The 27,699-nt window shown below is 43.4% G+C and overlaps 1 protein-coding gene across 1 annotated transcript in view; it reads left to right on the top strand.

Moving 5' to 3' along the window:
• Nucleotides 1-27,699, top strand: part of WDR25 (WD repeat domain 25) — an 88,115-nt gene that overhangs the window by 29,902 nt on the left and 30,514 nt on the right. The window contains exon 3 of the mRNA XM_033139713.1: nt 21,475-21,622. Coding sequence (XP_032995604.1) covers nt 21,475-21,622 — 148 coding nt within the window. The remainder of the gene's footprint in view (nt 1-21,474; nt 21,623-27,699) is intronic.

Raw genomic sequence — 27,699 nt, 5'->3', positions numbered from 1 at the left:
TCCCTCAGTTCAAGACATAACACAGACTTTGACTCATGGACAGACAGACAGACTGTCATACCTTAATCACTTATATAGTCAGCATATAGTCAACCATTATTACCTTAGCAATGGGCTTGGCTGACCTGGCACCTGCAGCTTATCTCATACATGGGGTGATTTGTGCCCATGAAAGAAATTAACTCCTTCCTTCATGTCCAGTTCCTCCAACAGCTTTGAGAGGGGCTTTGGCATCAGTTTGTCCAGTTCCAAGCCATATAAGCTACTGGCTACCACCACATCTTGCGGCAGCATTCAGTAGGGGTGGAATTTGGTTAGCATTTCTAGTGCGTTTGTTCCAGGGGTTTGTATGATTTTTGCCAATTTGCCCTCCCCCCTGCAGTTATCCACGCCACCTTTCACCCTGCTGTGGAGGACCCCCCCCCCAAGCTCCCAGAGCAGATTTTTTTTTTTTTTTTTGGCGTGCGTGTGTGTGTGGCAGGGGATACAATGAGAGGGAAATTATTAAAAAGTGCTTTCCCCATGGGATCAAAAGCCCTTCCATGAGTGAGAGGGCCCCAGATATAGCCCAGTCGGCTGCATGAAGAGTACTTTGCTTTGTCCATCTCCAATCTGTTATATACCCCAATCAATTCAATTTGGTTGACTCCCAAGTTCTAGTATTATGGGGGAAGGAGGAAGAAACCTACCCTTTCTGCACATGGTGCATAGGTTTATGAACCTTGATCATGTCTCAGTCCCTTAATTATCTCCCTCCCCACCAATTTAAAAAAAGAAGAAGCCCCAAACAGGCTCCCTCTTGAGCTCATTGACTCTTCAAAACAAACTGGTAATGCAGTAAGCCTCTGAATGGCAGAGACTTCACAAGTGGGTCGAGTGCTATTGTGCTCAGGTTCTGCTTTTGGGCTTCCCACCAGCATCTAGTTGGCCACCGTGAGAACAGGATGCTGGGCTAGATGGACCATTTGCATAATCCATCAAGTCCTCCTTGTGATCTTATGTCATTCTGATTATGGTTACTGTTTATTTATATGTTGCCTTTGTACCAAAAAAAAAAAAAAAAGGCTCACAAAGGATGCAACACGCAAACTCAAGTCCGAAAGATAAGAAAACAATCCCTAGCCATTTCAAAAAAAATCTTAAAAACCAACTACATTCATGCTCCTCTTAAGCAGAGCTGGAAGCAATCAATGGGTCTGGTTGCTGTAACTACTCGCCTTGGGAGGCATAGGCTAATGTTGAATCTATAAGTGAACCGAAGTTTCCTGGAGTGATTGAGCTGAAGGGCACGGAGGAGTAAAAAAACTTCTAACAAGGAGCACATTTGAGTTAAAATAAGGCAGCTGAGAAACACACCGTCTGGCGCTCTACTTCCTGTCTGAATTAATAGACGTTTAAAAAGAAAAAGCTGTGAAGAGGAAAGGAGTCTAGGAGGAGAGGGGAGTTCAGGAAGGAGTACCGGGTATGTGCTCTTATCACCCGGCAATTGTCTGCGCCTTTCATTTTCAAGGCAAACTTGAAAGTTTTACAGTGTGTGAGAATCATGGTGTGTGTGTGTTTAAGCATGCATGCATGCATTCTTAAATTTTAAAAAGGAACATTGCAGTTAAATGACTTTGTGCAGAAATCTGAAAAAAAAAAAAATTTCCACTGCAGTGCTAGGTGCTGTTTCAGTTCCAATTATGTCCCATATTCGCCTTTCCCCGGCGAAAGCTCTAATGTATTCCTATTAAAAAAGGAAATGTCAAAATCCTTCTGCGCTCCTTACCACAAAGAATACGGAGGACTTTTTTTTAGTGGAAAGCGAGAGGCTGGAAGTCAGAATACCTTTAGCCCTAATGCAACTAGACGTGCTAGGCGTGAAAGTCGTTTTATAATCAGCTGTGTTTAATATGTAGAGAGCTGCCTTATCTTAAGTGGAAAAACACAATGACCTTTGAATATGTAAAGTACCGGTAGCTATTTTTGAGAACAATCTTCCACATTTAAGAAATCCCTCCAGAAGAAACAACTGAAATAATTTCAAGGTACTTGGAAATGAATGTTGCTTGGGTAAAGCAGCAGCCATCCAGTACCTTCGGGTTGTGCTGCAAGCTTTGAATTAAAAGTAGCTTAGGTGAATATTGGCAATCAGCAGAAGCATTTAGAACAGAGGGCTGTATCCAACAGACTTAGGTTAGTCATACAGTACTTAACAAATTCATTGATTTCATTCACTCTGCTCTGAATATGACTTAAGGCTCATCCCTACTTCCTTTTGTGCCGCACTTTCTAGACACAGGGATTTCTAGGTCCATCTCTCTCTCCTGGGAAAATCCATCTACCCTGACAGGCAGGCGCTCTCCAAGGATCCAGGCAAGGATCTTTGCCAGCCCTGCTATCTCAGATCATTTAACTTGTTGGCCTTCAAGTTAGAGATGGATGAATCAGGCCTTTCTAGTCTGTCACTTTCACATGTGGTCACCCATAACACCAGTCTATCCCATTTCTGCATTAATCTGCAAATCTCCCCGCCTCCTTAAATCTACACAAAAACGTGCATCCAAATATGATTTTTTTTTTTTAAACTTCGCTCAAACTCCAGGTTTCTAAACCCATTTTGACACATCTTTTTTTGAACTAAGCACTCTATTTCGAACATTGGGAAGTGTGAAAGCTGGGGAACCACTGAGTTCTGGTCTCTACATTCGCTTGGGAGGTAGAGATCAGGTCAGATCATATTGGCATGAACAAAGATTCAGCAAGTGTCCCTGCTTCAGGTGGGTTGCATCCTGACCTAATGTGGATCACAGCCACGAAACGCCCACAGTTTTTCTTTGGTTTCGTTTTTTTAAACAGAAATATGAAGTGGTGGTTGTTGGAGGCCAAAGACAGAAGTCTTCCCGTACTTTTAAATTTGGGTAGAAGAGGGAATTTCAGCAGGCAAAGCTTTTATCACCTTACTGCATGACAAGCGAGATTTACCAAAATTATATCTGACATGTAGCTATTAAGGGTGTAGGAACCTTACTCTCCCCCCCTTACATTTGGTCCATTTGAGAAAGAAGCAGGGAGATGGACTTGCATAGTTGCAAATAAATAAATACAAAAATGGGTCTCATGCTGCAGCCTGTAGTTAAAGGTGGTTCCCTGATCTGAAAAGGGCAAGGGCTGCTCCTTTAACTTGCAATGAAACTTTGTGCATGCAAAAAATGTACTGCTCTGCAGGGTGGGTGGGGGCTTGAATGCCTCTTGTAACAGTGGCAATTTTTGCAAGAAACTCAAAAGAGAGAGAAAAAAGCCTGTCCCCTTGCTACCTCCACTGGAGAGACCACCCAGGTTGCTTTGTTCCGATTGAGTGTGTTCACTGTAAAGAGAGAGAAAATCTGGGGTTGTGTACACAGTTGGAGCTTCCATTAACAAAACAGAAGCCACAATTCTCTACAGCTCCATCTGGTATGCAGGTGGAGACCCTACCTGCCCGCGGACTGTCAGAGTGGTGCATGCTCTGGTTATCTCCCGCTTGGACTACTGTAATGCGCTCTACGTGGGGCTACCTTTGAAGGTGACCTGGAAACTACAACTAATCCAGAATGCGGCAGCTAGACTGGTGACGGGGAGCAGCTGCCAGGACCATATAAAACCGGTCTTGAAAGACCTACATTGGCTCCCAGTACGTTTCCAAGCACAATTCAAAGTGTTGTTGCTGCTGACCTTTAAAGCCCTAAACGGCCTTGGTCCAGTATACCTGAAGGAGCGTCTCCACCTCCATCGTTCAGCCCGGACACTGAGGTCCAGCGCTGAGGGCCTTCTGGCAGTTCCCCTCAGTCCGAAAAGTGAAGCTACCGGGAACCAGGTAGAGGGCCTTCTCAGTAGTGGCGCCCTCCCTGTGGAACTCCCTCCCATCAGATGTCAAGGAAATAAACAACTATTTGACTTTTAGAAGACACCTGAAGGCAGCCCTGTTTAGGGAAGTTTTTAATGTTTGATGTTTTATTGTGTTTTTAATATTCTGTTGGGAGCCTCCCAGAGTGGCTGGGGAAACCCAGCCAGATTGGGAGGGGGGTATAAATAATAAATTATTATTATTATTATTATTATTATTATTATTATTATTATTATTATTAATGGTGGTGGTGCTGGTGTCCATTTCGTCCCTTTTCATCTCTGTGACGAAACTTCTAAATGCACTGCAATCAAAACCAGCACTTGGTTTAATAGGTGCTAATAAAGACAGCGGTGGGACTCTGCCCCCTTGGTGCTCGCACTGCCATTAGGTTCTGATATCTGAAGATCCCTATTATCAAGATCAGGACCCGCCAATGGAACCTGAAGCTTCTGCAGTGCCACAATCTCTTCCTGTTAGAGCAGGGGTAGGCAACCTAAGGCCCGGGGGCCAGATGCAGCCCAATCGCCTTCTAAATCCGGCCCATGGATGGTCCGGGAATCAGCGTGTTTTCACATGAGTGGAATGTGTCCTTTTATTTAAAATGCATCTCTGGGTTATTTGTGGGGCACAGGAATTCGTTCACCCCCCCCCCCCCAAATATAGTCCAGCCTACCACATGGTCTGAGGGACGGTGGACCGGCCCATGGCTAAAAAAGGTTGCTCACCCCTGTGTTAGAGAGTCAGATTCTGTGGCTTGATCTGTTGTGATTTTGGGACTGATGGGTTGTTCTGTTATAATGAGGGTTGTTGAACTGGATTGATCTCTGACTTTTCATATGCAATTTCTCTACATCACCCCCCCCCCAGCTAAGAACTAGGAGAATCTCACCTACCGTAATATGGCATTTCCCCTTAAGATAGTGATCCCTTACTGAGAAGGCAGAGATGGAGCATTACCTGGCTGTTAAATGCTATTTTCAGCTGTGCAAAGAGCCATTGAGGGGGCGACTGCTTCAGCTTCTGCCAGTGTGACAACAATTGCAATTCTAGGTGATCTTGATGAGTGATATTGGGGCCAGAGACAAAGGGTGATGGGGAGAAAGGGTGATTATCTCGTTCTCTCTCTCTCTCTCTCTCTCCCTCCCTCCCCATTAAGCTGCTCACAATTTTAGCATTAGTAGGATATAGCGTATCTATGAGATCCCAAATTAGCAATTGTTTAAACTATTTAATCACCCTAGGAACTTTTTCCTACGAACATTAGAGACAGAAATATAAGCACCCCATTAATTGCAGGCCGTTTCCATTCCAGTCTTTAAATGAGGGAGGGGGGGACACCCCTCCATTATTAGCTTTACTTTTAAATCAAATTAAAAGTAATATAAACTGAATAAGAGCAGCGGAGGGATTATTTATTAAAGCGCCTTGTTCATTTTATGTATTAGCAGCTATTCCCTAAGGCTTGAATTACTTAGGGATGGAATAGTTTGTAGCCACTTGCAGCATAATGAAATAGACCATTTAAATTCAGTGCAGAACTTCCTTCGTTGCACACAGAGTCCTGAGTTTTGCTTTAGTGACCTTGGTTTTTAATTTTCTTTCTTTCGTTTTCTCTCTCTCCCCACACCCACAGTTGATGCTTATGCCTCTTGTCTTGCATCCTCTATTATAGTTAAGAGGATATGCTGTACTTCTTCACTGAATTGTCAGATTTGCTCATTGTATGGGGGGAAAGGAAAGCAAGTTAGATATGGTTCAGCTTCCTTATTTAAGTTTAAATGAACTTGCCAGAGCAGGCTTCTCTTCTTCTTTTTTTTAATCTGCTGAAAACACATGGGCCAGCCTTTCCTGACATTTCTCTTAAGGCAGTGTTGGGGGGACACTGACTAATATTGTTTTGCTGGGCTTACACAGCTTCCAAGCATGCTTGCGGAAATGTTAGCTCATCATAAACTTAGCAGAATTAAATTTAATTATATTGTGGTTCTGAAGCAATTGTTATCTTCTGGAAAAAGGATTTATAGAAGTGCTATAGCAAGCAAAGAGAATTGGGAAGAATTGCATATGACAACCCCATGGTTTTCAATGTATTTTTTTTTAGGAAAGAGAACATGGAAAAGCTACACCAAGGTTATCTGTACCCCGAATGCAAACAATTTACCTAAAAACACACATGCAAGATTTTTTTAAAAACGTTTTATAGGTATGATCTTCTTATACTTCATTTAAACCAGTGTTTCCCAAACTTGGGTCTCCAGCTGTTTTTGGACTACAGACCCCATCATTCCTGACCACTGGTCTTTCTAGCGAGGGACAATGCGGGTTGTAGTCCTAAAACAGCTGGAGACCCAAGTTTGGGAAACACTGGTTTAAACTAATAAGCCATTCCAGGTGTTTCTGTGAGACTCAAAGGTTTTGCCCATCTTGACACTGTAGAGCAGGGGTAGCCAATGTGGTGCCCTTAATAATAATAATAATAATAATAATAATAATAATAATAATAATTTATACCCTGCCCATCTGGCTGGGTTTCTCTAGATAATTGTTGGACTACAGCTCACATCATCCCTGACTATTTAGCTGTGGTTGATGGGAGCTGGAGTCCAGCCACATCTGGAGGGCATTCTGTTGGATGCCATGCTCTAGAACCTCTCAAAGCTTCATTGAAATTTGCCTTCCTCGAGGTCAGACTATTATGTATTCTGAGCTCTCCAAGGTCTCCTATAACCTGCTACTTGAGCCTTTTATACTGGGAGCTAGGAAGGACTGTGTAAGGGGACATGGGTGGCGCTGTGGTCTAAACCACTGAGCCTCTTGGCATTGCTGATCAGAAGGTCGGCGGTTCATATCCCCTCGACGGAGTGAGCTTCCGTTGCTCGGTCCCAGCTCCTGCCAACCTAGCAGTTTGAAAGCATGCCAAAAAAGTGCAAGTAGATAAATAGGTACCGCTCCGGCGGGAAGTTAAAACAGCATTTCCATGCGCTGCTCTGGTTTTGGTGTTCCATTGCGCCAGAAGCGGCTTAGCCATGCTGGCCACATGACCCGGAAAAACTGTCTGTGAAGCGGACAAACGCTGGCTCCCTCGGCCTGTAAAGCGAGATGAGCGCTGCAACCCCAGATTCATCTGCGACTGAACTTAACTGTCAGGGGTCATTTACCTTTACCTTTAGGAGGGACTGAAACTACTTTTTATGCAGAGGAAAACCTGCTCCTTGATCTTAGGAACCATCATGCAAAAATTAGTTTGTGGCATCTTAAGAAGTATCTGAATGCATAGTGAACAAACAGATTTTCAAAAGATGTAGAACGATTTATTCTATAACTGTGAATGGCATTTCCCCCTGTCTACCAGCATGTAAAATAATTGTTATTTTCATGATTTGACATATGGCACCTTGCATAAGGCCTTCACTTCTGTGCTCTGCTAAGTCATCAATAAATCACCAGTTACATAGACTTGCTTCCTAAGTGGTAGGTGCCTGCCTTTCCCCCCTCCCCATTGTCCAATGCATGCATCTCTCGGAGGAATATTCTTGGCAGATATGATGGCTGGGGTACTGAATGTAAAATGAATGTCAATTTATGTTAAGCAGTCATAATAAATATATATAACCTCCTGAGTTGGCTCAGTTTGCAGTTGCTGCAGAAAAAAGCTGAATTGCGCATTTTCTGCAAGCAAACGTGGTGAACTGCCAAGAGGATTTTCTGTCTTAACAGACTGTGTATAAGCCTCCTATTTTAAGGATTGTATTAGTAGTTCAGTTTGCTCTTTTAGCAGCCCAGAATGATTACTGGAATGACTTTTGTTTGAGTGGCAAGCTATTTATTGGAAGAAAGAAATGGGGATATGGGGGCAAGGGTCCACAAATCCACTAGCTGTGCTTATCATGGTGAGAGTTAATCACTCTCCACTGGCAAGTCGTGCTAGGAGCCACCGCCTTCCTCTCATTCATGGAGCTAGAGAGAGGAAAGATTCTCATCCTCGCAGTTGTATTTTCCTCCCTGTTTTCCAAGTGCCTTTGAAACGGGGTGAGACCAGCCAAAACCTAGCCTTTTTCTTGAGCATGGGAGCTGGAGACGGGTCATTCCACTTAGAATTTCTTTCAAAGGGGTTGTTCATCTTGTAGTGAGGTACCTTTCACCACTGGAATTACTGTATAATGTTTGCTTTTTCAAAGTTGCAAGGGTTTGGCTGCAGCTTCAGTTAGTCACTACTGTCCTATTCTTGTGAAGCAGCAACAAGTACCAATTTCTTGCTTCTTTCTAGAATAGCGGCTTCGTTTTATTTAGTCCCTGGGCTTGTTGTCCCAGCAATGAAAATGGTGCTGCGGAGCTGGGGGACAGCACAACAATTTGTTTTGGTGCCCTTAGCTGTAGGGCCGCAGCTAGAGAAAAGGAAGCAGAGCCGGCTTTGCCATTTCCAATTTTTGTGAGCTTCATTCTACCACAGTTCCCGCGTCCCTGTGTTTCAGCAGATCCTGCATGGCTCCTGCTATAACTACCGCTATAGTGTTGTTGCTGAAATCTCTGTTTAATGCACAGTTTTCTCCAGCTTGTAATGCTCAACTTTATTACTGTTTGAGTTCCATTTCCCCGAAGTGCTTCTCCTGCTCAGAATGGTAAATGAGATTATTTTTACTTTAATAACATTGCAAAGACATGACCCTTATTTTCTCTTCCCTGTACAGAACCCATGCCTGTTTATTTTTCATTTTGACCAATGCAGTCTTCTTCTCTCTGGTCTCCTAATATTTCTCCGCTCATGTCCATCTTGTGCTGTGCTGTCAAAATTATCCACCTGACTCATTGCTCTGACCCTACTTGGCACACCCTCCTTAAATCCCTGCACTGCTTCCTGTCCACTGTTGGATCCTGCAGAAGCTTTTTGTCTTTAACTTCAAAACTTTCATTGGCCTTGCTCACCCATCCGTTAGCTCTCGGACCTTATATCCAGATACAGATGACATTATTCCACTATTAATTATTTTGAGCTTCTACGATCTGCATTCAGTAGACTATATGCCCAAAGTCAACTTCCTTCCAAATGCATGCTCAGATGTTCCTCGGCATTAAGACAAGGCCGCTCATCTCTCCCCTTCCAGTATCCATGGCGATTGCCTTCTGGGCTCATTTCAAATTTGTGATGATGACCTATAAAGCTCTTTAAACACCCAGCCCCCCCTAAGAGATGGCATCAATCCTTATACTGTGGCACAGTCTTTAAGATTGGCTAGGGATGCTTCCCCATGAGTTCCAACCAAGTCAGAACCTGTGTGACTTTCAGAAGAAGCATAAGGCTGAAAATGAATAATTGGGACAATCAGCACATTGTTAAGCTAAGGGTATCCTTCCAATTAAGTATATAAATTGCAGATGTTTTCATAGGTGTTTTGTTTTGTTTGTTGTTATGTTATGCATTTTTTAATTATTGTAAACCACCCTGTGATCCTCTGATGAAGAGGTGGTATATAATAATAATAATAATAATAATAATAATAATAATAATAATAATAATAATAATAATAATAAAAACGTGCTTGGAGCACTTGGAGTTCTTCGACTGCAATATCCTTTTTTCAAAAACGCTCCCACTGCAAAATGATTCTGGGCCATACTTGCAGAGTAGATTTATTGTGTTTGGAGTTACCTTGGTATTTCTTCTGAAAGCAATCCATTGTGCTTTGTTAACAGGTAACACAGCTTTCAGTTTGAGGAAGGCCAAACTTAACAAATACTTATATGTGCCAGCTGAAACCTAATCTATATTAGAAATCTCTACATAAGATTTCAGTCTTTTCTCTGTAATGTTGCCCACTGCCTAGATGTCTGAAAGGATGGGGGGGGGGAGAGAGAGAGATCACTGAAGCTGAATGTTTTGTGCTTCAGTTGAGACAAACAAATGTGTTATATATATGTTTGTGTGGTGCCATTGGTGCATTATGATGTGGTAATGATTTTTCGCGGCAGAAAGACTGCTGGCTCTGTACATTTGAAGTTGATTTGTGCTTTCAATTTAAGTTTGCTGAGAGATTTTTCTCTTTGTTGAGTTTCAGGTTAGGTTAAGACTGATGAATTATTAGATACTTTAGTTTCCCCCGAACAGGTGGCCAACAGCAAGCATTTTAAGTTTAATAGTTATATTAATTGAAGCTTCACTACGAACACTGCGGTTGTCACATGAATCAGCAAGTATGGTTGGTCCTGTACTGGAGATCCTTCCAAAATCGTTGTTTGTTTGGTGTTTTGACTTAAAGATGTAGAGCCTTTTTTGCTCGTGAAGTTTTATATGAATGAATTCCTTCCCTTTAAGAGCAACACAGCTCCATTTTGGTATTTGGGAAACTGCTTTCTACTGCTGAATTAAATAGGGCTTCTGAACAAGTGTGGTTCAGAGTGGTTTAATCAGTAAGCCACTTAGAGACCTGGGTGATCCTTGAACACTTGGAGGTTGAGGATGGGGTCAGTGGGTGCAGCCCCAACCACCCATTCCTGTGTTTGTTTACACCCAAATAAAATCTGAAGATTTTACTTCCTGATGCTCCAGCTTAAAAAGCAAGAGAAAAGAAGAAGAAAACTAGGATTTTCCCTTGTCTCCTTCTCTGGTTACGTACTTAATTCGTTCCGGAGGTCCATTCTTAACCTGAAACTGTTCTAAACCTGAAGCACCATTTTAGCTAATGGGACCTCCCGCTGCCGCTGTACTGCCAGAGCACGATTTCTGTTCTTATCCTGAAGCAAAGTTCTTAACCTGAAGCGTTATTTCTGGGTTAGCGGCGTATGTAACCTGAAGCGAATGTAACCCAAGGGACCACTGTATTATGTATTAAACCCCTGATATCCATGCTTTATTGCTTGATGTAGTTCCCACATTTTCTTTCCGCAGGGTTTACTTTTCAATCCAATACCGGCGATCTTGAAGTCTTGCCAAAACAAAAGTGTTGGGAATTGCGAAAAGCGTAAATTAAGTAAGGTGCCTGCATTGCCTAGAGCCTACAAATCTTGTTGCTGTAAAACCAAATGGGGAGGGGAGCTGCTGTACTGTGGGATGGATGCACCCCAAGAGCACCCCCTCCACATCTCACCCTTCCTCTGCTGCAGCTCGGCTTGCAGGGGGGGGGGGGCGCTAGCATTCTGTTTGTGGTAACCGAAGGCTTTTCTCAAGCCTGAAGGCAGCCTGGGATGTGTTGGGCAGAGGGGAGAATTACATTTGGAGAGGGAAGGGTTAACCTAATAGCTGTTGTGGGGGTCGGACTGTGTTTATCTGGATCATGTCCCTCTGTAGTCTGTGTAGATAGACAGACAGACAGACAAACAAACAAACAAACAAACAAACAAACAAACAAACAGATAAACAGATTAGAGATTAGATAGATAGATAGATAGATAGATAGATAGATAGATAGATAGACAGACAGACAAAAAAACAAACAAACAAACAGATAAACAGATTAGAGATATAGATAGACAGACGGACGGACAACCAGACAGATGGTAAGCTTTACCAAGAGATCAAGGTAAAAGACAGATCCAGTAGAATTAATTTGAGCCTTGAAAAGCTGAAAGAGGAAGTGGGAAAGAATGTCACGCTTCTAGCTTTCTCCTTCAGCTCCATGTGCTTTTCATGACCAAGGGGGCAGGGAGTGGAGAGATCTTGAAGTCTTTGTGGACACCAGGGGAAGACCTCAGGGGCACCATTGCACTCACGGGCACCGCCTTGGTGACCCCTGGACTACATTTAGGGGTGACTTCGCTGTCCATTAAGCCCAAGTTGGTTCGGCTGAGCAAAAAACTATGCAGAAAATAAACACCACAAGATTGCATTGTGAGCACTTCATTAAAAACGACTACTACTCTCTTTTCTGTATGCTTGCTTCTGCGGGAGCCTCACGCTCTCCAGTGCTGGGAAAATAGGGACATGCTTGTAACACCCCAATTCTCACAGCAAGGAAAAGCACCTGAGCTTGTTCTCTTCCTTGCTACTGCACATTCCTGAAGGTTTCTCTCCTTGCGCCCCCCCCCCCCACTGCCCACTTGCGTTCGTTTATCCTGCCTAAATATCATAACGATTTAGGGTATAAGAGAGTGTTTGTTGTTTGGGGTTAAATATATTGCCGTGCAGTATGTTTACAGTAGTTTGTAGGGCATGAAATGGAAGGCTGCACAGTGCCCTAGTGTTTGTGTGCAAGCATGCAGATGATTTAACATAGATCACCAACGTGGTGCCCACAGTGCACATGAGCTCTCAGAGCTGCTTTCATTGGCCTCTGCAGGCTTCCACCCCTTTCCCTCCACTGAAAGAGGTCATCTTTAGCCAATAGACTTTCCCTCAAGCCTACTTGTGATGTAGGATGTCGAAGAGATGTCAAAGAGAAAAACAACTACTGTACCAGGCTTTTAGAAGACATCTGAAGGCAGCCCCGTTTAGGGAAGCTTTTAATGTTTGACGGACTATTGTATTTTAATATTCTGCTGGAAGCTGCCCAGAGTGGCTGGGGTATGTATGTATGTATGGGTGTCTTCCAGCAGAATATTAAAATAATTATAATTATAATTATTATTAGGAGACTATGTTGGGCAAGCTACTGTTGGGGATGGGAAACTTGTGGTGTTCACAACAGCTTCTCAGCTTTTCAAATATGCTCACAGGTTCCAAAAGGTTAGCAACATGAATCTGAGATTTCTAATCCCTGCAGTATAAATAAGGTTGCTTTCCAAAATTTCACTTGTTCAGAAGTTTTTGCTTCAAAGTTCTAGTTACAAAAGTCATACGTTCCCATCTCAAGAATGAGCACCTTCAGTATTTCCTTTAAACTGCTCTGTTGGAGTTTCTTTATTCGCTAACATTTTACATTTTAGTATATTCAGTTTTGATCATCGAAATATCCCACTAACTTTTTTTTTTGTCTCTGGGCCATTGAATTACCCCACTATAATATCCTGTATGTGCTTTGCTTTTAACTGATTTGACCCATTTAATGTTCTCCACTGCATGGATAAAATTGAGTACATGGAGGTTTTTCCTTTTTCTTGTTTTAACTCTTAGCCTTTCGCAGCACACTGTGAGGGAAGCAACAGAGCCATTTCGCTAACCGCAGACTTCTGAAATAATGTGCATTATTGTTGCCTTAAAAAAAAAAACTATTGAAAAATTAAACAACTCTTTGCAATTGCAAAAACGATCATTCAGTTGGCAGCTTGAAATGCATATATTTTAAGCTGTTAACTTTATCCAATCTGGTTTTTCAGAGAATAAAAAGGCAAGCCAAGGTGTTTTTTAAACTAGCAAAAAACTAGTCTTGAAATGTTTTTTTAATGCAACTTTGGAATTCTAGGACGTATTGTATGATATGACAAGGTTTGTTCTATGGTTAGTAGCTCATGGTTTGTCGGGGAGAGCTAAAACACAACCCCTGGTCTGGACTACATGGCTTAGCTCATAAAGTCTGCACACATGGCTTAGCTCAGTGCAGCAATAAAGCCACTGTGCCATGGGCTGGCTAAGTGTTACTTGTGAACAAGGACATTGTGTAGATGAAAACAGTGTATGTATGCAAGTATTGCAGTAGAGCACTCACATCTAACTCACAAGAGAATGTGATCTAGTCCTAGTATAAAACAAATGGCAGTGATCTACCCATTGTCATTGGAGGGAGAAGGAGCGTGCATTCCCCCCTGGGGGTCCTAAAGTTGTTGAGCTTTTTTTAGGGGGAAGTGCCAAGAGCTGTTGAGCTTTTTTTGGAGCGGAAATCCTTAAGTTGATGAGCTTTTTTTGGTGGGGGGAATTCTTAAGTTGATGAGTTTTTGTGGGGGGTGTAACAACCCCCCCCAATCTCCTGAAAGTACAGCGCTGACAGTCACACACAGCGCTAAAGCCAACATTGCTTCCGGTGGAAGAAACTAGGGGGTGGGGGGTGGCAATATTACTTGCCGACAAACGACCGCGATCGGCCAAGATCACCTGGCGATCTACCTGTCGATTGCGGTCGACCGGTTGGACATGTCTGCAGTGCAGTATATAAAGAATCCTATCCTATCCTAGGCTTTCTGTCGCCTTGCTTATCATGTACCGTATGTTTTTCAGACCTGCAGCCGCACAAAAGTCAAGAGATTTCTACAGATGTGCCCTCATGCTTCTCCTTCCAGGCGAGCAAGAGACATTTTTTGGGTTTCCAGACAGGCAAAATGGCACAACGAAGAGCCCAGTGGCCTGGAGAGTGAGGGCCAGAGAAGGGGAATTGGATGGCCATGTTTGACCTCAGGCATGAAGTTCCCTACCCTGTTCCTACCATGAGCTGGCTATCACAAAAGTTTTTGCTAAGGCACTGCACTTAAAACCTGTCCCCAGGTGGTAGATTTCACTGAGATTTGTTGCATGTGCCTCACTCAGCAGCCACAGATAATTTTATGTTGCCGACAGTTATTAAAGCACTCGCATCCTGCATTCCAGTTCCACAAGGTGGCTACCACTATTATTAAAACTACAAATCTAGAAACAATAAAAAATTCAAAACGGCAACTCACATGATTTGATCAGTGGCGTCAAAAAACCCCCATCAGGAATAATTAAAAAAAAATAAGACTTTAAAATGCTTTCCTTGTGATCAGACGCATTTGTTGGTTTACAGCTGATATGTAGAAGGAATTGAGGTTTGTTTGAATTAGCTCATGGAGAGTCAGGCATGACGGACGGCTGGGCCAGATCAGACTCTGGTGATGGAGTCCCCCTGAAATTCCACCAGAGTGCCGGAGCCTCTCTCTGATTGGCTACAGAGTCGGCGAGTCACACAAGGGGGAGGAGCAGCACTTTTGGAGGGAGAATAAAAGGAGTGGTTTCAGAGGGAGAGAGTTAGAGAGGGCTAAGATTCAGGTTATGAGACAGGGCTTGATTTGAGATGTTAGACAGGGTTTAGGTTGAGAGATAGGGCTTGATTTAAGCGGAGAGATGGGGCTGGATTTCAGAAGATGGTTAGGGCTTGTTTTGAGATGGGAGTTAAAGAGTGAGGTAGGGAGTAGGATAGGATCTGACTGAGGGAGAACTGGTTCTGAGTTCAGTTCAACATCCACACTGAGGAGAATATTCATAGCGAGAGGACAAAGAATCGCAGATTAGATAGGGGGACCGGGTTTTGGGTCTGGGAAACGTATACAGACGGGAGTGTCCTGGGAGGGAGGGCTGTGTCTGAGCCAGGAGACGGAGAACCTGTGGGAATTCAGGCTCCTTGGGTCTCAGTATAGCCAGGAGGGGAGAGTTCTTCTTGGTCCAGAAGACTTCCAAACCAGTAACAAGGGGTGAGGTGATCCCCTGGGTCTGTTATACAATTTTGGAATACCTCAGGAGTGAGATTGTTAAGTGAGTGGGTGACTGGGGAAAAATGCCCCTTGCTCATGAACCAGGGTAATAAATCTGTGAAGGAAGCTGTGCTGCAATAAAAATATTTAACGGAACCACCTGTCATAGCTAAGTAACAGAAACTGATTTAAGCACCTTACCAACTGATTAATAGCGAGTGGAGTTTAAGAAGAGCTCTGCCCATACTAGTGTATTTAAGCCCGTGACATCTTTTTTGCCCACTTCTAGTAATAAGTTAACTTCTCTTTGTTGAATACACTTTTCTTGTTTGTTTGATCAACTCCTGCCTGGGACTCTAAATCGTGATGTTTTCCCTCACACAAGCCCCCCCCCCCCGACATCCTGTGGTAAATTTGCAAAACTTCCTATTAATTGGTGGACAATGAGGATTGTGTGCTATATTTAATAGGGGCAGATAGCGGGGCAAATGTGCCTCATTATTAATTGGTGATAGGTGGTTGGATCCGCTACATCAGGCACCCTTTGGTTTTAAATAGAATATGATCTTGCAGGTGCTGGAAATACAAGTGAGCAGCAGCAGGGCTGGGGGGGGGGAGGACAAGTGATGGCAAACTCTGATCTGTCTCAACAAACTAGAACACATTCATTATTTGCCTTTCTATCCTGCCTTTCCTCCAAGGAATTCAAGGGTAGTGTACATGGTTCTCACATTTTATCCTTACTGCAGCCTTCTGCAGTAGGCTGTGCAGAGCCCAAGGTAGTTCAGTGAACTTCATGTCTGAATAAGAATTTGAACCCGGGTCTTCCCATTCCTATTGCTGATGCCATAACTACTGCACCAGTTTCATATCAAGATACAGTCTTGCATGTGTTCCAGCCTGTGCCAGTCATTATCCGACTCCTGTTTAGCACAGGAACCTCTGGTGTGGTTCCTTGGCAAGTGTGAATCTTGTTTAGACTCTAACCCTGAGCACTGCGCTGGCCTCTTGGCGTCCCCATGCCCATCAGCAGATTACCCTTCTGTATATCTTTTGCTACATACCCTTTATCATTATAATTGGCTTTTGAAGGGTCTGTTTCATCTAATCTCTTTGACAATTGCAAACGCCATTGATTACCTTTAAGTCTGAAGAAAAGAGAACTTGCCTTTTATTGCTCAGTTGCCTCTGAGGCCAACACAGGACAAGCTCTTTTAAGAGTATGGAGCATACTGGTGTCAGACCAATTACGGTAAACGAGACTTCTGCAACCTGGGGCCCATCTCCAGATGCCCCAGCCGACCTGGCTAACATTCAGGGGTGATGGGAGTTGTAGTCCAACAATATCTGGAGGGCACCAGGTTGTGGGTGGGCAGTGTAAAGCCTTGTCTCTTGGGGCCCAGAGACAAACAGTGCTGTGAAAGCCAGCCAGCTCAACCAGCAGCTGCTCTGCATGCAGAAGGTTCAGTCCTCGGCATCTCCAGGTAGAGGCAGAAACCCTGGGGAGCCACTGCCAGTCAGTGCAGACAGTACTGAACTAGTTGTATCCAGTGGCCTGACTCTGTATAAGGTAACTTCTTATGCTCCTATGAAATTATATCCTCCTGCTGTGTCAGTGGCACTGGCTCACTGGCTTCGAAAAAGAGAGGAAGGAAGCTTAGTGAAGAGGAGAAGTTTGGTGTGCAGAGAGCTATCAGAGCAGGCAGATGTTGCATAAGCAGGATTGGGCCTTCTGACGGGTAGTGGAGCCCATCCCTTGGCAGAGGAGAAGCAATTAGGTCTTGAGGAGTGAGAAAATGAGCATGGTCTGAACAAATCTTATGTGCTCTGTGGAGACTATCTCATGTGGTCTTGGTATCATTAGAAAAAAACACCTGCTTACAAGTTGGGGTACTGGGTGTAAAATACTGAATTTTGTGACTTTCTTATATGGTTAGTCTTAAATGGGATATGTGTTTGTCTACTTTGAAAGAACAGAGAAAAGTGTGCAGCACAGCCTCTCCCCTCTCTTAAACACACACACACCTTGCGAAAATTGCCTTTTATAGTTAATCGTTTAAGTACACCAAATATCTTCTAAGTAATTTACAGCCTGTCTTTTCAACTTTACTCAACCATCAGCTCTCTCAAAAACTGCTCTTTTCCAGATTCCACCTGGGTATGATTTACTCTTTATTAGTCTAGTAAAATGTGACAGGATCATCAAGTCTTTCTGAAGAGTTATTTCCAACAGCATTTTTTAACACTTCTCCGCAAATAGGGCAAAATAAACTATATTGACAGCGTGACTTGCCTTGAATCTATTCTCAAAGACTTTGCAATACCTGATTGCTCAATAGAGCCTCTTTTTGAAGGCACCGAAATAGAGCAAAGGCTCATCAGTTGCCATGTCAAAGAATGATTGTGCCTTAAGAAAGAATTAAGTTGCACCATGGAGAGGCCAAATTGAAGTTGTGTTGATTCAGCGAGACTGCATGCAGTCAGGGAGGTTCATGCAGTTTCCTGCTCAGCACACACCCTCTTGGCATTTCCCAGAGATGTGCATGTGTGATCAACAATGGTTATCCACCCACCCCCAAGCTACTGGATCACAGAAAATTGCTCTTGGCCAATACACTTTGGTGTTTGGATTATATGATATGCTTGTCCATGGCAGCCTCTCCCAACCCTATGTTGAGTGTTGTGTATGTGCCACCGATGTTCAGTCAAGCGTTTAAGTTCATCACAGGAAAAACTGTGCAGCAGAGATAGCTTTTACTTGGCATACAGACACACACTATAGGCACACACTACAGTTGCTGCAAGAAGTCTTCACTCTCTGAGCCCAGAGAGGGTTCCAGCTTATAAAATTCTCGCTGGAACAAAGTCTACACAGCAAGCGCAAAACCCAGTTGCTAACAAAGTCCTGCAACTGCTAGAATTCTCTGAATCCAGGAGTCTTGCAGGTTGTCCAACTTCTCTCAGATAAGCTCTTCGCAAAGTCTTCCACACTTTCACAATATTGTTCCAACAATCTCCACATCTGCAAAAGATTCTCCTGTACTTCCCAGCAATGGATACAGTCACAAGACACCGGTAGTTATACTTTTCTTAACACCCCATTCCTTTCAGATGTTTTAGACTACAACTCACACCATCCCAGCCAGCAAACTGGTGTAGGCTGGTTCTCCCCAGTTCAGGAATTTGAACACTAATTTATTACCGGTAGGTATGCTAACTCTGATAATAAGTTTAAGGTGACCTGAAAAACCAATTATACTATGCAGCTTGAAAGCTAAATAGCCAAAAAGTGATCAAAAACCAAGTAGAAGATAGTAATCCTGCATGTTAATCCAACATTTTTATTGCCATGGGATATTAGCATTACACTCTTAATACAAAACAGTAAATCAACATAATGTCTCGTAAAGAGACCCATTAGCATGTTAGCTGGGTATTACTGTTCTGATAAACTTTGAAGATATATTTGTTATTAAAATGTGCTAAAATAATGACTATAAAGCTGATAGCTTTTGATTAATGGGATATCTTGATTATTCTGAAACCCAAAATATAATTACAAGTTATAATTCCCACCGTCTATTCAAATGTTGTGGAAATTAAATCTCTTATTATTTCCGACCTTTCTTACAATGATTTGTTATTGTTTTCTTACATGAACTAGCCAGAGAGGGGGAACGTGTGGCCCTACAGATTTTCCCAGACTCCCATCAACCACAGCCAAAATGGCCAATGGTTAGGGGCAATGGACTATCTATACCTCTAAGCAGGTGCTCTGTGTCACTTTTGCATGTGTTCATTCATAATTCTGTTCCATTCCCTTTCCACATTCATTTGCAATTTTTAAAAAATATGCACGAAGGTTTTCAAAGTATTTATTAAAAATTAAAATAGGCATTTATAAATGTATTTCATCAAAGCATGCATTTCTAAACATATTTTTCCCTCAAAGTATGCATTTTAAAACACATTCATACTTTTTGTTGAGCTGAGAACTGCACTGCAACATTCGCTGAAGTGTGATATCCGATGGGCAGCACTGTTGCAATCTGTACACCATTGTGAAATGTGCAGATCAAGTCAGTTCATATTGAAATTTGCAAAGGTCTGTTTCCTCCAGCCTTCCTATATGCTTCCGATAGCAATTCGGTTCGTGGGAGCCTGTCTTAACTCTTGAACACTGTGGTTTGCAAACTAACCACTTGGATTCAGACTTATGCAGACTGATTGTGACCATCTGAACTCTGATTTTCACTAAAGTAAAGCTAGGCTCAGATTTAAACCAAACAGGTACGTGGTTTAGGAGCGAGGGACACCCTGTAAATAAAAGATGTCCTCTTAAAACTCTGCTGGGTTCACTGATTGCCTTACATATATATATAAAACTAATGCCTTACTATGTGTGAATATGTAGAATCTTACTTCTAATTTCAGTCAACAGAATCACTGCCATAATTTCATAGCAAAGTTATTTAATAGTAAGGGAATCAGGCAACTACTAAAGCTGCATTGCTTTTGTGGAGATGAAATATAAAGTATAGATGGCTGAAAAGTGATAAGATTGTTTCTTGAACTAGCTGAGGATGATAAATGTAGCAACAGAAATCTTTCACGATCAGTTCCAGCGTTTTCAGGAAATTTTCAGGAAATTGTGCCTGCCACACACTAATTTATTGCCTTTAATATAGTTTCAGAATGCAAGGTTCTCTCGTTTTACTTTAAACCCAGTCTTGCAAGCTAGTCTAGATGAGATGTTTGGAGCACTTAGCCTGCCCAAATTTCAAATACAAGTTTTAAACTGCTGTTGCCAAAGGGAGAAGACAAGGTGCTTGGAGGCCTGAGGCCAATTATTTGGATTCTCTTGACTCTTGCCCCTTGTGACCAATGAAACCTGCCTGGTCCAGGTTATGTGTGCTCTTCAGATCTTATGTGGAGGGCACCATATGTTATTTCATCCATATTCTGAAATATTTGAATAATTGCAGGTTGGTCTCAAATTAACCACTCCCTCTTTAATTTACTTTAAAAAAAAAAAAGCAAGGTGAATAAGTTGGCTGTGGTGTGACTGTTTAATGAATTCCAGTGTGAGATAGGCTTCATGGAACATGCCAGCTGGGCTTTAGGGAAGGTGTCAGTACAGAGGCAGCATTGCTTTACCCCTTTGGTGATCTGCATCTAGAGTTGGACAGAGGGCATGTAACCGTGTTGAATCTCCTCAATCTCAGCCTTTGACATGCTTTGCCACCTAATCCTTCTGAAATGGGGACGCTGCTAATAATTTACCGGCTGGGATCCTAACTAGCGCTCCATGAATGAAGGGCTCCTTTTGTACACGGAGAAACCTGGAGTCCAGTGGAGGCGTTTTTCACTGACCCACCCTTCCCCAGGCAGACCCCCACATTGCCCGTCAGTATCCTCAAGAGGTTCCCCCAATACCCTGGAACAGATTTCCAAGGGGGCAAATGGGGAAGGGGAGAGGGGTGAAGAATGCCCCCCCCCTTCTGCTGGTCTGGTTTGTGGAATTACATGCATGGGATGCAGCCACCAGTGGAACCTTAATTAGGATCTAAGCCATAGTTCTGTCAAAATGTGCATCTGTGTGTCGCAGTGTGTATGTTCTCATGTATTCCTTTTTATATTTATATGCCACCTTTGCAACAAGGAGGCCAAGGTGGCTGAGATTTCTGTATTGCAGGGGGTTGGACGAGATGACCCTCGGGGGGGTCCCTTACAACTCTACAATGCTATGACTCTAAGACCTGTTTCTAGGGCTAATTGAATGTGGTTATCCACCCCTTTTATGTATGTTCTCCAGATAGGAACTACACCCAGCTTTGTCATCCTCATATGTTTTGTGCAGTTGTAGCCCAGGAGAGGATCTTCTCTGTATAGAATTTCTTCCTCGTGGAGACTCATCCGGCACCTTCATTCCTGCATTGCAGGGGGTTGGACCAGATGGCCCTTGCTGTCCCTTCCAAATCTGTGATTCGTTGTTGTTGTTGTTGTTGTTGATAGACTTCCTTCTGCAGAATAGCCCCGTGCCCTCCTGGTTGCCAGATATTCTATGGCTCTGAATAACGTTCCATCTTGAATGGTGTGCGGAGGTCATTTCCCACTTCCCATTACAAACGCAACTAATGTGGCTGCTTCACTTCCGAGCAGTTTCTTCATTTTAGGCATTTGCATTCCAACATGCAAAAGTGTTGCTTCCTAATGATACTCTCAAGGAGCTCTTAAAGTGACTGCTATTCCCTGTTGGTCCTAGCTGCAGTTGGTCGGCTCATCTTTTTAAAAAGTTCATTATATTTTCCTCTTAGGTTTGGGATGCTGTGGATCGGGGCCGTTGCTTGAAAACATACCTTTGCCACACCTGTGCTGTTCGAGCTGCCCAGTGGACCCCCTGTGGGAGAGGTGTTCTGAGCGGAGGGTTTGATTCTATGCTTCATTTAACCGATATTGAAACAGGTAAATACTAATATAGGTATGTGTTTTGGCTTGCATGTGAAATACAATTTTCATACTACATGGAATATTGTGGAGCTTGAAATGTTATTTTGAAAGGCATTCAGGTCCTTAGAAAGTTGAGTTAATTTTAGTCTGTTTTTGTATTTTAACTTTTGTATGTTTTAAAGCAGGGTTGCAAACTTTCTCGATTTTACTGTTTTATCTTCTATAAACTGCTTTCAGGTTTTTTAAAAAATCAAGCAGTGAATAAATTTTATGAATGAATAAGTAAATAAACACGGAAAAGGGGCCAAACTACACATGGCGGTAAATGCATATTTGCATCTAACGTGCAGCTTTTAAAAAATGCAAATTGAAGCAGCTTTTTATTGGCTGGGTGGGGGGGGGCAAGGTGAAATGATAATTAATTGGATCGGAATAGTTATGGAAGGGAGATTTCACCATTTTCTTCAGTGCTTGGTTCCAAAGAAATTCCCTTCTCTGCATTGGGAGGTAATCTCCCTTAAGCACTAGTGAGTGTCCTCTGCCTTCAGAGCAAATTCCAACTTCGGAAGACAAATTTTCTTTGGGTCATTAGCAAGAGAGGAAGGAGTTAAATTCCCTCTCCACATGCTTTGATTCTTTTAATTATCAGGCCCCCACCCTGCCTCAGCTGCTGCAATCTGCTTTTTTTCCCTAAAACAAGAAAAAAACAAAACAAAAACCCTGTATATTGGATGCTAAGACACATTTACTGCTGTGTCTAGTTTGGCCCTAAGTTGTACTGAAATCAATAGGTCTTGCTTCCAAACAAGATGGTTAAGGGCGGCCATGTAAGCGTTTAATTACTTCACCAATCTGTTTTTCTAACTTTCTGTTGTTTGTTTGTTTGTTTATTTATTTCCAGTGGTTTTTAAACTAATTCCTACCATGCTAGCTTGAATGTTACAGTAATGCTGGAGTTACTTTTGTCCCAGCTCCTAGCAGTTCGAAAGCACGCCTGTGCACAAATAGATAAATAGGTACCGCTGTGGCGGGAAGGTAAACGCCGTTTCCGTGCGCTCAGGTTTCCGTCACGGTGTTCCCATTGCATCATAAGCGGTTTAGTCATGCTGGCCACATGACCCAGAAAGCTGTCTGTGGACAAACGCCAGCTCCTTCGATCTGAAAGTGAGATGAGCGTCGCAACCCCATAATCGCCTTTGACTGGACTTAACTGTCCAGGGGTCCTTTACCTTTTTATTGCTGGAGTGCAGGGGCATGGTGTCAATCCTAAATAATTGATGGCTAGTAAGCCATGTTAATATTTATGTGGCCCCCTCATAGTACCTTTATATTACAGGGCTGTGTGTAGATGTTTGAGTTTTAAAAAGGGTAGGAATTTCTCTTGATTTCTTTCAGAAACCAGCCACGAAACGAGCCAAAACGATGACTGCCTGAACGAAATTTTTCAGCGTATGCAGGGATAATCAATTCTTTCAGTTTTGTTATGGCGTGTGTTTTTAATAGTTGCGGCTCCAAGGGCATTCCATACTCCGAATGTAAAATCCATTAAATCTTACTTTGGAGTATTCACATTTCTGGGTTAATCAAGCTTTCATATTACCGCTTACGAGTTTTATGGGTCCGCTTTGCTTGTAGTTTGGTGGGAGAGCGAGTAATGTACCGAAACTTCCTTTTCAGACAAGCCCATTTCTGCATTGTGTCTTTGGGTCATTTTCCTTCTCGCAGACGCCTTTTGTCTGGTATTTTCTTCCTCGTCGTCATTATAGCTCAACGCCAATTGTAACTGAAGCTAATGGACTGAGTTCCCCATGCTTGGAGCAGTGTACCCGGTGGGTTCTGTTGTTAGTGGATGCTGGAGACAAAAGTAAAAAAAATTGGCTGCTGCTTTTCTAAGCCGTATGGCCTTTATCTGCCTGTAAAGCATTAAGTGTAATACAATTTTGTTTTTGTACATGCCCTTCAGGAAGCACAATGCACTTTATTATGTAAGATATGAAGTCATTTTAAGGCTGTTGTTACGTGAATTAACAAGCAAATTGGCACATGTGGAGAATTAGTTCCTTGGGTGGGCTCTAGGCAGATTTTAAGCCTATTATTATTATTATTATTATTATTATTATTATTATTAGCACCCCACCCATCTGACTGGGTTGCCCCAGACACTCTGAGTGGTTTCCAGCATATACAAAAACATAATAAAACATTAAACATTACAAGCTTCCTGATACAGGGCTGATACTTCCTGATACAGGATGTGTGCATGGGTATTCCTATCTAAAGGTTGGAAAGATAGGCCAAGAATAATAATAGAATCATAGAATTGTAGAGCTGGAAGGGACCCTGAGTATCATCTAGTCCAACCCCCTGCAATGCAGGAATACGCAGCTGTCCCATATGGGGATTGAACCTGCAACCTTGGTGTTATCAGCACCATGCTCTAATCAACTGAGCTATCCCATCTGACTCAAGAGAATAAAGACTTCTTTGCTGCTGCCCTAAAGGGTGGGATCCGTATAGTCAAAGCTATGGTTTTCCCAGTAGTAATGTATGGAAGTGAGAGCTGGACCATAAAGAAGGCTGATCGCCGAAGAATTGATGCTTTCGAATTATGGTGCTGGAGGAGACTCTTGAGAGTCCCATGGACTGCAAAACGATCAAACCTATCCATTCTGAAGGAAATCAGCCCTGAGAGCTCACTGGAAGGACAGATCCTGAAGTTGAGGCTCCAGTACTTTGGCCACCTCATGAGAAGAGAAGACTCCCTAGAAAAGACCCTGATGTTGGGAAAGATGGAGGACACAAGGAGAAGGGGACGACAGAGGATGAGATGGTTGGACAGTGTTCTCGAAGCAACTGGCATGAGTTTGGCCAAACTGTGGGAGGCAGTGAAAGATAGGCGTGCCTGGCGTGCTCTGGTCCATGGGGTCACGAAGAGTCTGACACGACTGAACAACTGAACAACAACAACAAAGGGTGAGATTAGATCTAATGGGTTTAAGTTACGGGAGGGCAGATTTCAGTTGAACTTTAGGAGATGCTTGTTAATGGTAAAAGCAGTTTGTCAATGGAAGCAATAACTTGGGGTGGCGGCTGGGGAGGTCTTGAAGCAGAGGCTGGGCAGCCATCTCATGGGGCTGCTCTAGGTTTGGATTTTCTGCATAGAATAGGAAGTTGGACAAGCTTGCCTACCAAGGCTCTATCGAACTATTATCATCCTGCCTGGAAAGGAACAACTATAGCACAGTGGTAGATCACATGCGCTGCATGCAAAATGCCTCGGGTTCAATCCCAGGCAACTCCAGATAAGGCTGGGAACGACTTCTGCCTGGAACCTTGGAAGAGCTGCTGCCAGTCAGCGTTGACAATACTGAGCTAGGTAGACCAACTGACTGATTTGGTCTAGGGCAGCTTTCTAAATCATTGGGTAAGTAAGACTGCTCCGAGGTTCTGTAATACAGGCAGGTGAGAATAAGTGGTGCTCAGAATAAACCCCGCCAGAAGAAGCAACTTTCAACATCATATTAAAATGTTTATATTTAAACAGGCATTTCAATTCATTGGCTTTTGACTGAATTTTATAAGATGCTTCCGTTTTATATGGCTTGGGAATTTTTCAGTGTGTTATCATGCATCTGTTATGTGTGTGTGTGTGTGTGTGAGACACACACACACACACACACACAAGCAAGTTCAAACAACACAAACAGTTTACTTTCTTTTCTTGTTTATTGTTACTCTGCATTTCTCACCGATACGTCAGTAGCGCTTTCAGTAAAAGAAAAAAGCAGAACAAAAACAACCCAGTTTGTTACTGGAATCCAAATTGGGTGCATTCTCACTTGAGAAACATGAAGCCGGCTGTACAGATTAGAACAGCGTTATTTCACTGAACCGTTCACTCACCTCTCTCCATTGCTCTTCACCAGCGCGGAGCTTATTTCAGTGTTTGATTAACTTCGCTTAGATGTCTTCCATCCACACCTTCATGAGCAAACTTTTCTCTCTTAATTACTTTTTCACGCAGGCTTGGATGAATTGTTCCTTGCTCAGGCCTCCACCGCACTTAAGGCCCATGGACTGATGGAGTCCTTCTCCCTCTTCTGCCACTTGTGTGGAGAAGGTTAAAGTGCCTCCTTTGCTTAGAACCCTTCCGTGCTTTCTGGGGACAAGTAAGGTTCCATCTTACAGGGCTGGCATCAGGGGCGTCTTACCCATAGGCGCTAGGGGTGTGGGGCACCCGGGCGCTGGTCTCTCAGGGGCGCCAGGCTGAGAGTCCAAGGAAGAGCCCGCCCGTCGGTCGGAGCGCCACAGCGGGCTCTTCTGCTGCAGGTGGCTCTGCACTGCGAGTTTGGGGGTGACCGAGGCAGCGAGACGCTGAGGCCGCCGGCCGGCTCTGCCCTCCTGCGTGCCTGGGACTGGGCAACCTGGGTGTGTGTGTGCCGGGCGGACCTTTGCACCCCAGCGCTGCATATGCTTTAGACAGCCCTGGCTGGCATCAGGGACTTACCGTGGTTGGGCATCTGCTGAGGGCCATGCCTCGTGGTGTGGTGGGAGCACTGACAAGAACCCCCTGAACCATTTCCTCTTCCACCATTTCCTTCTCTTTCCTCTTCCTCCTTTTCACCCTTGCAGCCTGCTTGATGGTGGGAAGGAGGAGGAGGAGCAGATGCCATTGCCTGCTTGCCTATTGGTTCCCTGCCTGGCAAGCAAGCAAGTGGTGATTGTTTATTTATTTATTTCACAGAATTGTAGAGTTGGAAGGGTACCCCAAGTGTCCTCTACCCTCCAGAGCAGGAGAAAACAAGCTTGCTCCATCTTCCACTGACAACCCTTTATATATTTGAAGTTCGCCGTCATTATCTCATTGCAGTCTCCTCGTTTCCAGGCTAAACATACCCAACCATTCCCCAGTTGGGGCAGCTGGCTAAAATGTTTTGAACGGTTCTAATTTTGGTTCCTCTGTTTCATTTTTGTTGGGTTGGTGTTGGTTAAATGTTTAGTTGGGGTTGGCAGTTACTTTAATTTGGGTATGACTGTAAACTGTATAATTGTTGTTAATTGGTTTTTATTGATTTATTGTTTAGTTTGTTGCTTGGTATAGGATATCTTGTTTTTAAACGTTTGATGATTTGTTGTGTTTTATATATTGTAAGCCACACAGAGTGGCTGGGGAAACCCAGCCTGATGGGTGGGATGTAAATTTAATAATAATAATAATAATAATGATGATGATGATGATGTCCAACCCCTTGCAATGCAGGAATCTCAACTAATGCACCCATGACAGCAGTGGCGGACTTTGCGGGCCTCAAATTTCAGCGTCGCCCTGTGTGACACCAAAATGTGGCATCCCTCTGCCTCTCTTGCTCCATTCTAAACAATAGTTGTGTCATCGCCTGTGCCGATCCTGCAGCTCCAGGCCCAGTGTGACTGGAGTAGTCATAGAATCATAGAGTTGGAACCGACCACAAGGGCCATCCAGTCCAACCCCCTGTCCTACTACCCTAAATCAGATGGGCATCCAACCTCTGCTTAAAAACCTCCAATGAAGTAGAGTCCACCACCTTCCGAGCCCATTCCACTGTTGAGCATCTCTCACCGTCAGAAAGTTCCTCCTGGTTTTTAGTCGGAACCTCCTGTCCTGTAACTTGAAGCCATTGGTTCAGGTCCTGCCTCCAGAGCAGGAGAAAACAAGTTAGTTCCATCCTCCACGTGACAGCCTTTTAGATATTCGAAGCAATCATTTGCACAAAGCCTAGGTTCCGCTGTCCCAGCATGTAATTTTATATATTATTATTTAGTCATTTTTGAGCATGTTGGTTATAACTCCTGCTGGTTACTGAAGCTCAGCAAAACCTGGCATGCTAATGTAGTTTTGAAATTTATGTTTATGTGTTGTGGCATTTGCATAACAGCGAACATTTTTAATTAAACTGCCGTCTCTTTGTCACAAAGGAAACAATGCCACTGTACCTGCAGATTGCTGGGCGGCGGGGAGGGGGGGATCTTGTTATTAGGAATCATAGACTTGTAGAGTTGGAAGGGATCCTGTGGGTCATGCAGTCCAACCCCCTGCAATGCAGGAATCTCAA

The sequence above is a fragment of the Lacerta agilis genome, chromosome 1 (genome assembly GCF_009819535.1).
Source record: "Lacerta agilis isolate rLacAgi1 chromosome 1, rLacAgi1.pri, whole genome shotgun sequence".
Lineage (NCBI taxonomy): Eukaryota > Metazoa > Chordata > Lepidosauria > Squamata > Lacertidae > Lacerta > Lacerta agilis.
The sequence above is the reverse complement of the archived record's forward strand: the minus strand, read 5'-3'. Positions and strand labels throughout refer to the sequence as shown.